The sequence below is a fragment of the Myotis yumanensis genome, unplaced genomic scaffold (genome assembly GCF_028538775.1).
Source record: "Myotis yumanensis isolate MYYU_CA2020_CCGP unplaced genomic scaffold, mMyoYum1.0.hap1 SCAF_5, whole genome shotgun sequence".
Lineage (NCBI taxonomy): Eukaryota > Metazoa > Chordata > Mammalia > Chiroptera > Vespertilionidae > Myotis > Myotis yumanensis.
Window position 1 is genome coordinate 76,554,143 of NW_027223756.1, and position 14,325 is coordinate 76,568,467.

The 14,325-nt window shown below is 56.9% G+C and overlaps 1 protein-coding gene across 1 annotated transcript; it reads left to right on the top strand.

Moving 5' to 3' along the window:
• Positions 1-214: 214 nt before the first annotated feature.
• On the top strand, positions 215-12,789 carry ARHGAP45 (Rho GTPase activating protein 45). Its single transcript, XM_070415637.1, has 23 exons — positions 215-427; positions 1,278-1,602; positions 4,648-4,791; positions 5,007-5,091; positions 5,172-5,244; positions 5,354-5,420; positions 5,541-5,678; positions 5,784-5,848; positions 6,017-6,127; positions 6,202-6,282; positions 7,769-7,957; positions 8,116-8,253; positions 8,350-8,540; positions 8,655-8,773; positions 8,883-8,966; positions 9,106-9,210; positions 9,317-9,489; positions 9,659-9,847; positions 9,941-10,078; positions 10,341-10,567; positions 10,651-10,858; positions 11,785-11,893; positions 11,987-12,789. Exons 1-23 carry the CDS (start codon positions 338-340, stop codon positions 12,316-12,318), a joined length of 3,381 nt encoding a protein of 1,126 aa, XP_070271738.1. The 5' UTR covers positions 215-337; the 3' UTR covers positions 12,319-12,789.
• The last annotated feature ends 1,536 nt before the right edge of the window (positions 12,790-14,325 follow it).

Below are 14,325 nucleotides of genomic sequence, written 5' to 3' on the forward strand. Positions count from 1 at the left end.
CCTAAAAGTGGAAACTGGGGAGGCGGAGTCTGGGCTGGGGGCGGGGCTGGGGCGGGGCCTGGGACCCCCCCTTCAAGCCCACTCTGTGGAGGGGCAGGCTGAGGCCCGGGAGGTTGAAGGTTGGGGGGGTGGGTCTGCGTCACCACCTCCGGAGGCCTTTTCCTGTGGGGGGAGGGCGGGCCAATGAGGGCTGGGCCTGTCACGTGGGCCTGACAGCTGGGGAGGGGGTGGCTGGGGACTATGTGGTCCTGAGGTGGTCAGCTCCTGGAGCTGCGGCGCCCAGACCCCCGGCTGCTCCACCCGCGCCTGCTGCCTGCGCTGCTCTGCCGGCCCCACCATGTTCTCCAGGAAGAAGCGCGAACTCATGAAAACCCCTTCGATCTCGAAAAAGAACCGGGCGGGAAGCCCCAGCCCGCAGCCCTCGGGAGTGAGTGAGCCTCTTTGGGGAGGAGGAGCGGGTGGGGACCTTGGGGCCACAGGGGGACAGGGTGCGCCCTCTGCTTGGGCGGCAGGGCCGGGGCCCAGAAGCAACATGTTGGGCCTGCGATGGGGGGCTCACGCCAGCTACAGCCCCCACCAGGCAGGGCTGCAGGTGCCGCGCAGGTCCAGCCAGGACCCTGGCATTCGGCTCATGGTAGGAGGCCTTTGGGGTGGCCATGGCCTCCCTCATCTGGCCCACGGCCGGCTGTGGGACCCAGGGAGTGGGGTGGCGGTGCCAGCTTAGGGGCAACCTTTGGTTGTGGGCTCTGTAGGGTGGGGCTCAGAATTTGGGGGCTCCGTTGCTGTTGGATGTGAGAGCCATGGCACAGCAGAGTATCTAACAGGGTCCCCCTGTGTAGGGCCGCCCGGGCCCAGGGGGTGTACACAGTCTCGTGGTGTTTATGGGGCTCAGGGGTCTCCAGGAGTTGACAGAGGTGTTGTTACCAGGGATTGGGTGCGTCTGCCACAGCCTGAGGTGGGCTACAGGGGCTGGGACCCTCTTCTGGCCCGCCCTCCCCCACCAGGAAGTGGGGTACCCGCGCCCCTGCAGGCCCCGCCCCTGGCTGTGGTTTGGGTAGACGTTGTTTGTGAAAGCTCTGGGGAAGAGGATGTTGGGTAACAGGTGTGGGAGGGGCATGGCCCCAAATCTCAGCCCTCTGACCTCTGGCCTCTGACCCTCATGGGGTCAGGTTGAAGACCCCCCCCCCCCGAACCCCATTTCACTTTTGAAGAAACTGAGGTAGTACCTGGGCCAGAGCACTTGCCTTACCCCCTCCATCACCCCCGCCCCGCTCCAGGAGCTGCCCAGGAAAGATGGGGCGGATGCTCTGTACCAGGGACCCAGCCTGGAGCCACTGAGCTCCAACGCCAAGGCCACAGGCACGCTCAAGAGGCCCACCAGCCTGAGCCGCCATGCCAGCGCTGCCGGCTTCCCTCTGCCCGGTGCCACTTCCTGGACGCTAGGCCGGAGCCACCGAAGCCCACTGACAGCCGCCAGCCCCGCCGAACCACCCGCTGAGGGGGCCTGGCCCGATGCCGTGGAGGACATCTCCCAGCTCCTGGTCGATGTGGCCCGCTTCGCCGAGGGCCTGGAGAAGCTCAAGGAGTATGTTCTACGTGATGGTGAGAGCCAGCAGGGACACTGAGGCCTGGGGCGGGGGTAGACTGAGGTAGATACAGATACCCCAAACCCGGTGGGGTCCAGGCAAGGTAAAGAGGAGGACTTGGGGAGGCTCAGAAGGGGATCTTTATGGAAGCAACCGCTGCAGCTAGGGCTTTCAGGGATGTGTAGGAGTTTGGTGGAAACTAGGAGGGCAAGGCATTGAAGCACAGGGGACGTCATGTGCACTGGCTCAGAAACATGAAATGGAGTTGTGTTCGGAGGAAGGAGATTTGCTGGTATATGAAGTGTGTGAAGCTGAAGGGATTGAGGATGACAGGGAGAAGGATCCTGGACATTATCCTGAGGGCAGTGGGGATCCACAGAGTGTTAGAGCAGCGGTCGGACTTGTGTGTTGGGCCGAGGTGGGCTAGAGGCAGGCTGAGGTCTGATGGAGAGAGTCAGAAGGGACAAGGGGCAGGAAGGACAGCATGTGAGCTGCAGGAGGGAGCAGCTTGTGGGATGGCAGTTCCGTTTTCTCCTCCACAAGACTGACAGCCTGGCTTCCTGCTGAGTTATTTTCATCTGTTTCCTGTTTGTCCCTGGCAGGCACCTCAAACCAGGCAGGCACAGCACCTTGTGTGCTGCCTGCTCCTCCCGGAAACCACAGTGCCAAGACCACACCAAGTGCTCTGACCAGCTCGCCCTAGGCACCCATTTTATAGATGGGAAAACTGAGGCCAGGAGTGGGGCACTGATCTCCGGCTCACCCAGCTAAGGAGGGGTCAGGGCCAGATCCAACCTCAGCCTGAGTGGCCTCTGTGTCTTCAGGGCGCTAATGAGGAGCTCTGTGTAGAGGCCCAGCCCCTTCTGGGTGGGAGTGGGAACTCCCAAGGTTATCTGGTCACAGAGGCAGGGCCTGAGCTCTTTCCTGGGGAAACTCGCTAATCTCGGTTCCTTTCCTATTCTGGCACTTCCTTGGAGGCCTGGTCTGGGTGGGGCTGAGTCCTGGAGGCGGTTGGGATAGGGTTGGGGACACACTTCATCATGCCTCAGGCGTCCTGGGCCTGGGAAAGAGACTGGAGCAGTGGGGTTGTGGGTTTGAATCCTGTGCTGCCCCTGCTTGTCCAGCTGTGAGACCTTGGACCAGCTGCCTCCCTCTCTAAGCCTCAGGTGTCTTATCTGTGAATCAGGGCAACTGTACACTCAGGGCTTATGGTTGCCCTGATTCACAGATAAGACACCTGAGGCTTACAGTGACTGCTACCAGGTGTTCTCAGCATATTGTGTGTTGTCTTGGGGACCAGTATGCTGCTGCATGGGACCCCGAGGTGAAGGGACAGGCAGGGAGCGGGGTCCCCAGCCCTCTGGGAGCACATGGTGCTTGGGGACGCAGCAGCTGCTGCACTTGGCTTGGCCGTGCCAAGCTGAACATGTCCAGGCTTCTCTGGAGTCGGCTTCCCTGGCGTCAGCTTCCAGGTGGGGGTGCTGCAGGGACCCGGGTGGCTGAGGCCAGGCAACACAAGGGCGAGGGGCCAGGTGTGTGGAAGGAATGTCCTGGGAAGGGGCCTGGCCTGGCCTTTCCCCAGCATCTTCCCTGGATTCCTGAAGCCCCTTTATGCCTCTGAGTTGGCTTCGGTGTCAGGACCCCCCAGGTTTCAAGGCACGAGGGCCATCCCAAGGGGTCCTCAGTGCTGACAAGGGTCGGGCCTGTTTTCAGGTTCCACTTATGTTCTGAGCAGGCCCACCAGGCACAGAGACAGAAGGCCAACAGGTGTCAGAGCTGTCATCCCAGCCGGCCCCCAGGCCTCCTGGGTCTTAGCACCTAATTGTCCCCTCCCCTTACAGACACTGCTACGGTTTTGTTTTTATTGGTGTGTTTTGCACACACTGTTCTGCCTGCACATGCTGCTTTTCAGAACATCTGAAGAGAGCATCTAAAACCACAGTTCTAAGATACAGAGCTAACCTTGACCCCCTGTGCTCCATCACCACCTAGGGCAGTGATGGCGAAGCTTTTGAGCTCGGCGTGTCAGCATTTTGAAAAACCCTAACTTAACTCTGGTGCCGTGTCACGTATAGAAATTTTTTGATATTTGCAACCATAGTAAAACAAAGATTTATATTTTTGATATTTATTTTTTATATTTAAATGCCATTTAACAAAAATCAACCAAAAAAAATGAGTTCGCGTGTCACCTCTGACACGCGTGTCATAGGTTCACCATCACTGGCCTAGGGTTCCCCTTTGCCCTGGAGATAAAGCCAGGCAGGGTCCTTCTGTGTGTCGTTCTCATGCCTTCAAACATAGTGTAGGTGGAAAAGCTGTGTGATCCTTGAGAAATGACTTTCCCTCTCTGTGCTTCAGTTTCTTCATCTGCAAAATGGGGATGATGACAGTGCCTGTATTATGGGGCAGCTGTTGGGAGAGTGTGAGATAACAGGGTGCTTGAGGCCTGGTATCCAGGCAGGCAGGGAAGGGAGAGAGCTGGATAGAGCCTGAGCAGCCCAGAAGGGTTGGGGCAGGGAAGGGGCCAGGTGGGCTGCAGGGAGGAGGAGGTACCAGGACTGCAACTTGAAGGACAAGCAGTTTGCTTTCTGGAGGGATGAGGAAAGTGTTCTGAGCAGAAGGGACTGCCTAGACCAGGGGTGGGCAAACTTTTTGACTCGAGGGCCACAATGGGTTCTTAAACTGGACCGGAGGGCCGGAACAAAAGCATGGATGGAGTGTTTGTGTGAACTAATATAAATTCAAAGTAAACATCATTACATAAAAGGGTACGGTCTTTTTTTTTTAGTTTTATTCATTTCAAACGGGCCGGATCCGGCCCGCGGGCCGTAGTTTGACCACGGCTGGCCTAGGCCAAGGTCTGGCCTTTATTGCCCTGGCCAGCAGCCAAGAGAGGGACAGTGCCCTACCTGACGTCCCATAGTAAGCCTCGGGCAGCTGCCCCCTCCCACCTCTGCCTCAGTTTTCCCACCTGGGGACAGGATCTTTGAGGAATACATGGGCAGGTTGTCTCTGGGGCCACCCACTCCCTCCCTGCTCATACCTGCTCTGCCCGCAGACCTCCTGGAGGCCCGCCGGCCGCTGGCCCATGAGTGCCTGGGCGAGGCCTTACGAGTGATGCGCCAGGTCATCTGCAAGTACCCACTGCTGAACACTGTGGAAACGCTCACAGCTGCGGGCACCCTCATTGCCAAGGTCAAAGGTCAGCTGGCCAGGGCAGAGCAGCAAGGGCTCTCTGCCTGGAAGGGCTTCCTGGAGGAGGGGATGTTTGAAGTGGGTTTTGAAGGATAGCTAGGAGTTTGATGGGCACACTTGCTCCAATGATTTCCCTGGGCTCAGGGCCCCCTTCACTTAGTTGTAGGGGTGGTCACATCCCAAAGTGAGCCAAGCCTCCTCGTCCTTGTCTCTGCCCGCCAGCCTTCCATTACGAGTGCAACAATGAGGCAGACAAGCAGGAGTTTGAGAAGGCCTTGGAGACCATTGCCGTCTCCTTCAGCAGCACGTGAGCGCGGGCCCTGTGGGCGGGAGCAGGGGTGTGTGGGGCCCTTGTACCTCTGGATACTGACAGCCCTGACCCTGCAGCGTGTCCGAGTTCCTCATGGGTGAAGTGGACAGCAGCACCCTCCTGTCAGTGCCCCCTGGGGACTCGAGCCAGGTGAGCAGGGATGGCCTTCTCTGTCTGGGGGCGGTGATGGTCTCCTGATGGGTGGACATCACCTGGGACCCAGCACAGGGCTGGGCTCACCTGCACTCCCCCTGCACAGTCCATGGAGAACCTGTACGGACAGGGAAGTGAGGGCGCCCTCCCTTGCGCTGAGGACTGTGATGCTGGTGAGTCTCTGAGCCACACACACTGGGCGGGCATTTGCTTGAATGGTGGGTGGAGGGGCAGAGGACTGGGACTGAGGGTGTGCTGGAGGGTGGAGCCTGGGCTGAGAGGCCGCTCTGCAGGCTGCGTGCTGCCCGAGGAGGTGGACATGCTGCTGCAACGCTGTGAGGGAGGCGTAGATGTGGCCCTGAACTACGCTAAGAACATGGCGAAGTACATGAAGGACCTCATTGGCTACCTGGAGAAGCGGACTGCCCTGGGTGAGTGCTGGCCTGGGGTGAGATCTGCCAGGGGACCCCCTCCCCTCACGTACCCCTTGCTCACTCCTCTCCCCTCTGCACTGACTCCCCTTCTCTGCCCTGCAGAGATGGACTTTGCCAAAGGCCTGCAGAAGATTGTCCACAACTGCAGACAGAGTGTCATGCAGGAGGTGGGGCCACGGGCCTGGGTGTGAGTCCCTGCAACTGAGAAGGGCCAAAAGGAAGGGGCCCCCTGTCTATGCTATGGTGGTGGCTGAGGGAACCCGAGGGAACCAGGGAGGGCTCCCAGGAGGGCCTGGGTGCTGTTCCACCCCTCTAACTGCCGCCCTCTCCAAAAGCCCCACATGCCCCTCCTGTCCATCTACTCGCTGGCCCTGGAGCAGGACCTGGAGTTCGGGCACAGCTTGCTGCAGGCAGTGATCACGCTGCAGACCCAGACCTTCATGCAGGTGGGCTGCCCCCCGGAGGCTGGGCGAGGAGGGGGGTTACCAGGGTCTCCTGCTCACGGCCCATCTCACCCCAGCCCCTGAACCTGCGGCGGCTTGAGCACGAGAAGCGCAGGAAGGAAATCAAGGAGTCCTGGCACCGTGCCCAGAGGAAGCTGGTACTTTGGGAGGCAGGCGGGCGGGTAAGGGTGGGGCGGGCTGGCCTCTGAGCTGCAGTCCCAGGCATGGACCTGCACCAAACTGTGGTTTCCTGCCTCCTGTACACTCGTTGACTTACTGAGCACCTGTCTGGTCTCTTACACTCACCCCACATCCAGAGGAGTGCTCCACCTCAGTCCACCCTCCTCCCTTTTCCCAGGCCCTTTACAGGTGCTTAGCGGCAGAGATCACGTGACTTATTTCACTAAATCTCTATTGATGGGTATTTTAATTGTTGCTGAGCTGTTGCTGTTTCAAACACCACTGCTGTGACAAGCCTGTGCCCTTTTGGATATGTGATCAAGCATTTATTTCAGATCTCTGCCTGAAAGGGAATGGCTGGGTTGGGGTGTGAGTGTACGAGCTACCCGCTCGAACCAGAGCTGCACTTTCCCCCGCTTTGTGAAGCTCGGTCCATATCCTTTGCTCCCTCTGGATTGGACTGTGGTCTGTTTCTTATTGATTTGCCAGAGCTCTTTACATATTAAAGAACTCAGCCTCTGATGGTGTGTGTTAAGATCCACTCCTTGGCCTATTTTACCAGGTAGAAACCTGCGATTGCCAGCAGTAGTCTTTTCTTTTGTTAATCCTCACCCGAAGGTATTTTTTCCATTGATTTTTACAGAGAGTAGCAAGGGAGGGAGGGATGGAGAGAGAGAGGGGCAGGGAGAGAAACAACCATGTGAGAGAGGTACACCAATTGGTTGCTTCCTGCACACGCCCCAACTGAGGCCAGGTATCGAATCTGCAACTCAGATATGTGCCCTTGACTGGGACTCAAACCCATGACCCTTTGGTGCATGGGCCGACGGTCTAAGCACTAAGCAACACTGGCCAGGGCAATAGTCTTTTCTTTTATGGTTTCTGGGTTTTGTGTCTTGCACTGAAATTTTTTATTTAAAAAATCCCCCCGTGGTTTCTCCTAGTACCTATACCAGTTCTTTACCTTTAAGCCTTTGAAGGTGCAGGCTGCAAGGTGTGGCCCCAGAAGGCCCATGGGTTTTGACTAAGTGCCTTCCTGCCCACCCAGAGGGTGCTTGACTTCCTGCCTGGGCGGCTGCACTGTTCTCTCTGAGAGGGGAAGTGAAAGAGCGTGTGCGTCACCAGCCGCTCTGACAGGGGTGGGTATAGGTGTCAGGGGCGGATGAAGGCTGTGCCTCGTTCAGAGCTTAGCTATGCCTCAGCTTCCCGGGCTGTCAGATGGGCACACCAGATTGATCCAGTTCCTCCTGGCGTCCCATGATAGGTGGCACCTCCTATTTTTCTACTGTCAGTTCTTGGGCAGGTGCCTGTTTGCCCTCTGGGCCATGGGATGTTACCATGGGACGTGGGTGGTGGTGGTGCCCGACTCGGTGTCTGGCTGCTGGGGTGGGAAGTGGGGAAAGCCAGGACCTAGCTCAGTTGAAGGACAGTTTGGAAATGGTCTCTTTGCTTTCACGCCCACAGCAAGAGGCAGAGTCCAACCTTCGCAAGGCCAAACAGGGCTACGTGCAGCGCTGTGAGGACCATGACAAGGCCCGCCTGCTGGTGGCCAAGACGGAGGAGGAGCAGGTGGGCACTGGGCCTGGAGCAGGGGGCACAGTCTCCAAGGCCCTGGACAAGCGGCGGCGCTTGGAAGAGGAGGCCAAGAACAAGGTGGGTGTGAGTGGGAGGGGCAGTTCTCACACACTGTGTGGAGTTCCCCACCTCTATTCTGCCGGGAAAGCCCTCCCACCGTTCTGCTGGCTGGGTTTCTGTGTGGGTCTTGAATCCCAGGCTGAGGTCTCTCTGTGCACCCCCTACCCCCACCCCAGGCAGAGGAAGCCATGGCCACATACCGCACATGTGTGGCGGATGCCAAGACACAGAAGCAGGAGCTGGAGGACACCAAGGTGACGGCGCTTCGACAGATCCAGGAGGTCATCCGGCAGAGTGACCAGACCATCAAGTCGGTGGGTGCCAGGTGCTCCCAGGCTCTGGCTGCTGGCAGGCTGCGCAGCTACCCGTGCAAACTGCTGACCTCACTGCCTATGCCCCACCTCCCTCAGGCGACCATCTCCTACTACCAGATGATGCACATGCAGACGGCCCCACTGCCTGTGCACTTCCAGATGCTGTGTGAGAGCAGCAAGCTCTATGATCCGGGCCAGCAGTACGCCTCCCACGTGCGCCAGTTGCAGCGTGATGAGGAGCCTGATGTGCACTACGACTTTGAGCCTCATGTCCCCACGAGCAACTGGTATGGCTGTGTGCACGTGCCCTGGGAGCCGGCTTCGCACCTGAGATGGGGGTAAGCATGATGAGGCCTCTGACCCCCATCATGGCTCCTCCTTCTGGCTTTTATTCCCACCAGGTCCCCTGTCATGCGTGCCCGGAAAGGCAGCTTCAATGTTGGTGACGCTGCGGAGGCTGCTAGCGGCCCCCCTGATGAAGGTGGACCCAGCGATGGGATGCTTGCCAAGGAGCGCAGGGGTGAGTGCCCAGTGGGGGTGGGTGCCTGGCAGGATTATGGAGTGGGTGAGGCCTCCCTCCAGCCCTTCTCAGCCCCACTCAGCCCTTCACTGGATGCCCCATTCTGCAGGTGGGCGTGGACACCAGGTGCACAAGTCATGGCCAACCTCCATCCCAGACTCTGATGGCAGTCTGGACCCCAGCCCTGGCTCAGGTGAAGGACCTGCCCTGCTGGCTGGGGACAGCTCACCATGTGGTCAGGGTGATGGAGAGGGCCCTTGGGGGAACAGCTGGCCAACCAGATGCTGCTCCCTCTGGGCTTGGGGTATCTGACATCCCTATTTCCTGCTCAGGGGACTTTAAGAAGTTTGAACGGATGTCGTCCAGCGGCACCATGTCATCCAGCGAGGAGCTGGTGGACCAGGAGGGCAGTGCAGGGGCATCGGCCTTTGAGCAGGGTAAGGGGCCTCTGACCCCGGCAGTAAGGGGAGAGGGGTTTAGACTCTGCCTGTGGGCCTGGTCCTGACCTGCCTTGGCGACAATGACCACCTGTCCCACCCCCAGCTGACCTCAATGGCATGACCCCTGAGCTTCCAGTGGCTGTGCCCAGTGGGCCCTTCCGCCACATGGGACTTTCCAAGGCAGCCCGAACTCACAGGCTCCGAAAGCTCCGTTCCCCAGCCAAGTGCCGGGAGTGCAACAGCTATGTCTACTTCCATGGCGCCGAGTGCGAGGAGGTGAGTGGGGGCCCCAGGGATGGCTAGAAGGTCCCATGTGGAGCACAGGGAACTCTGGGAGTGACCATCGGGACTTTCAGAAACTGCCCTGTGGGGTACTGGGTAATGAGGGCTTCAGGGAGGAGGGAAGGGGGACCCAGGCTCTCTGCTCACTGTGCACTGCCCCCAGTGCTGCCTGGCCTGCCACAAGAAGTGTCTGGAGACCCTGGCCATCCAGTGTGGACACAAGAAGCTTCAGGGCCGCCTGCAGCTCTTTGGCCAGGACTTCGGCCAGGCAGCCCGTGGCACTCCCGATGGCGTGCCCTTCATTGTCAAGAAGTGTGTTTGTGAGATCGAGCGGCGGGCTCTGCGCACAAAGGTGACTACTGTGGGGACAGCAGCAGGGGCTTCATCCTAGAAGCACAGGGAGGGGAGGCAGGTGTGGGCTGAGGTTGACCGTGGACCCCCACAGGGCATATACCGGGTGAATGGGGTGAAGACGCGTGTGGAGAAGCTGTGCCAGGCCTTCGAAAACGGCAAGGAGCTGGTGGAGCTGTCGCAGGCCTCGCCCCACGACATCAGCAATGTCCTTAAACTCTACCTGCGCCAGGTGAGCCCCATGGGGGAAGAGCAGATACTGGGCAGGACCTGTGCCTGGCAGGGGCGGGGCTTCTTGGGGTTGTGGGCTGCTAGGTCAGGGATATGGCCAGGGCAGGAGCAGATCTGGTTATGGGTTGGGGTGGGACCAGCACCTGGCAGGGGTCGGGCTGATGCTAGGGGCATGGCCAGGGAAGGACAGGAGGGGACTGGGCCAGGATCACTGATGACACCCCCCATCCCCACTCCTCCTGCCCCCACCTGTCACTTGGCAGCTGCCTGAGCCACTCATCTCCTTCCGCCTCTACCATGAGCTTGTGGGGCTGGCCAAGGACAGTCTGAAGGCAGAGGCTGAAGCGAAGGCAGCGTCCCGGAATTGTCCGGATACGGCTGAGAGTGAGGCTGTGGTCATGGCTATGGTCGGCCGGTTGCGGGAGCTCCTGCGTGACCTGCCATCCGAGAACAAGGCCTCACTGCAGTACCTGCTGCAGCACCTGCGCAGGTGAGGGTCAGCCAGGCAGGGGTCCAGGGTGGCTGGGCCCAGGGAGCCACTCTCACCTGCTTCTGCACCCCTCGACTCCTCAGGATTGTGGAGGTAGAGCAGGACAACAAGATGACCCCCGGGAATCTAGGCATTGTATTCGGGCCCACGCTGCTGCGGCCACGGCCCACAGAGGCCACCGTGTCCCTCTCCTCCCTGGTCGACTACCCCCACCAGGCCCGCATCGTGGAGACCCTCATCACACACTATGACCTGGTTTTCGAGGAAAAGCCTGAAGAGAACAGGGGACAGGTGAGGTGGCAGGTGGATCAGGGGAAGGTGCAAGGGTCTGCTCATAGGGGGATGCAGATGGGGGAGGACTGGGAGGTGTCTGGTTTCCACAGGGACAGCCTCCAAGGGGTCCTTTAAGCAAAGTGTGGGCTCAAATCTGGGGGATACCCCACTCAGTGCAGAGGTGTTGGCTCATCCTGTGCCCTACAGCCAGACCCTTGGCTGGGTCCAACTTGCTACTTTACCTGGCTGCTGGGTCTTAATTTTAAGCCAACAGTTTTTGTTTCTGCAGGTCTGTGTGTCCCAACAGCCCCCTGCTCTAGTATATATATTTTTAAATTCTTACCTGAGGATATGTTTTGTTACTGATTTCAGAGAGGAAGGGAGAGGGAGAAAGAGAAACATCAATGATGAGAATCATTCATTGGCTGCCTCCTGCATGCCCCCTACGGGGAGATCGAGCCTGCAACTCGTTTCTCACATCGATGTTTCTCTAAGAAAAATCAGTTGCCTCTCATACACATCCTGACTGGGAATTAAATCCACAACTTTTTGGCGTACAAGACAATGCTCCAACCAACCGAGCCACCTGGCCAGGGCCCCGCTCTGGTATTCAGTCCCTTTGCCTGAGTCTTTATCTGTCTTTAGGCATCTCTTGGGGTTTGGGCAACAGGTCCCTGGTCTCCAGAGACAAGACTGGGTGTGGCCTCAGGATCACAGTGTCCTTGCTGGCTGTCCCTGCAGGACCCAACCCAACTGCCAGAGCCTGCTGCCCCTGCTGGGAGAGCTGTCACTCATGACATGGGAACAGGGCCCTCAGCCTCAGATGCAGCGGGTGGTGACAACTGTTAGAGATTTAAAAAATGTGGCTAATTTACAAGCCAGAAAATGGAGCTTGGACGGGCTGGATTCCAGGCCCCTCCCTGACCTCCCTGCCACCCCTGCAGTATGGGATGCCCACCCAGCGGGCTGAGGTGTTGCTCCAGGTACCCTACTCGGAGGCCAACGAGGAGGCTGCCTTCCCCCTGCAGGAAGAGGCTGAGGACAGAGGCCCAGGTGAGTGGATCGGCCTAGGGAGCTCAATGGGAGATACCTCTCCCTGTCTCTCCCTCTGTCTCATGTCTCTGCCTCTGTCTCTCCCTCTCACAGACCTACCAGAATCCCATGTTGCCTCCAATGACTCTGACTCAGAACTGGAGGAGGCCCCAGAGCTGCTGTCCCCGGCAGAGGGGGGAGCCTTGCACCACCTCAGCTTCTTGGAGAAGCAGAGCAGTGAGGCCAGCGTGGAGGAGGCTGGGGACAGCGGCAGTGAGGAGCAGCTGGGACCCTCAGCTGGGGAGGATGGTGACTGGGAGGGGCTGGCCCAGTACAACACCAACCAGTCCAACAATGTAGCTGAGAGTCCGCTGCCCGCCATGATGCATGGTGACAGGCATGTCATAGCAGGCACTGGCCCGGAGAGCAGGCCCGAGTTTGTCTAGCTGGGACCTCGGGTGGCCTGTGCTGTGGCTCCTGTCACTGTGCATGTCCCCAGGCCTGGCCATACTGTGCCAGGCTCTGTGCCTAGGCTGCAATGGCCCACAGTGGTGAGGGCATCAACAGCCACCTTTTCCACAAGCTTCCAGGAGCAAGTCCATGGTCCACCCAGTGCCCCTTTGCATGACCCGCTTGGCTGAGCTGGGGACTTTGCTCTCAGGAGTCACCATTGGGCTCTGTGGACAGAGGAACTGCCTGAGTGACCCCAGCATTCTGCTCAGGGCTGACCACTCCTTGGACCTGCCCTGACCTATAACTTTTGGTTGCCAGGCTGTGGAAGGCCGCTCTGACAGCCAGACAAATGTCAGGGACCAGATGGCAGAATTGGGTTTGGACATCTGGGGTTTAGGTACATGATGGGATCTCCCTTCACATGTGTACATATTTTGCTTAAAATAAAGTTGCTGCCCAGCTGGTGTGGCTCAGTGGTTGAGTGTCGACCCATGAACCAGGAGGCCACATTTCAATTTCTGGTCAGGGCACATGCCCAGATTGTGGGCTCGATTCCCAGTAGGGAGCATGTAGGAAGCAGCCGATAGTGTTTATCTCTCATTGATGTTTCTCTCTCTCCCTCTCTCTTCCTCTCTGAAATAAAAAATATATATATATTTTAAAAACATTTAAAATAAAGTTGTTAATCTGAATGGCAACTTGGGGGACGGGACATGGGGTTCCTTTGCTTCCTCGCTGGGGAGGGTGTGAGGAAGGAAAGTCTACCCCAAATGGTCCAGTGAGGGGTGTGAGCCCAGGGAGCCTTTGAGGCAAGCTGTGCAAACATGTACATGTTAGATAACCACCTCAATAAACGCTGCCTCAGCACTATCCAGTAGAACCTTCCAGAAGACGAAAAACACTCTTCATCTGTGCTATTCGAGTACCAGCTGCCAGCTACATTTCCTTTTCTAAAAATGTATTGAAAAAACTAAAAATGGAACTCCCGTTTGACCCAGTGATCCCACTTCTAGGAATATATCCCAAGAAACTAGAAACACTTATCAGAAAGGATATATGCACCCCTATGTTCATAGCAGCACAATTTACAATATCTAAGATTTGGAAACAGCCTAAATGCCAATCAGCAGATAAGTGGATTAAAAAACTGTGGTACATCTACACAATGGAATACTACACTGTGGTAAAAAAGAAGGAATTCTTACCATTTGCAACAGCATGGATGGACCTGGAGAGCATTATGCTAAGCAAAATAAGCCAGTCGGAGAAAGATTAATATCACATGATCTCACTCATTTGTGGAATATAATGAACAACATAAAGTGATGAACAAAAACAGATCCAGATACAGAGAAGCATCTATTGTTTAAAATGTATTAGACAACAGAACTTGGTCCTTCCCTTTAGTTTGTCTCTGATCAGTTGACTAGTCTGCCCTAACCATTTTTACCAGAAACAAAATCTAAAACTCTTCGGGTAGCATTTCTCTTTTGTCTGGAAATCTCTTAAAGTGCTGCTCCCTACTCCACTGGAGGCAAAAACACATCCCTGGCTCTCTTGTTTAAATTTCAGCGGTTTGTGGTGTACAAATGAAGAACTTAATGTTAACACACAAAATGTACATGTATGCTGCTAACAGTAATTTTGCTTTAAGCTTTTTTCATTAAGTAATTATTTTTATTTTTATAATCTCTCCACAAGAAGTTATGAAAATACCTGTCAATACATTGAAAAGTCACTTTAGCCAAGACCGGTTTGGCTCAGTGGATAGAGCGTCGGCCTGCAGACTGAAAGGTCCCAGGTTTGATTCCGGTCAAGGGCATGTGTACCTTGGTTGCGGGCACATCCCCAGTGGGAGGTGTGCAGGAGGCAGCTGGTCGATGTTTCTCTCTCATCGATGTTTCTGACTCTCTATCTCTCTCCCTTCCTCTCTGTAAAAAATCAATAAAAATATATTTAAAAAAAAAAAAAAAAAAAAAAAAAGAAAAGTCACTTTAAAA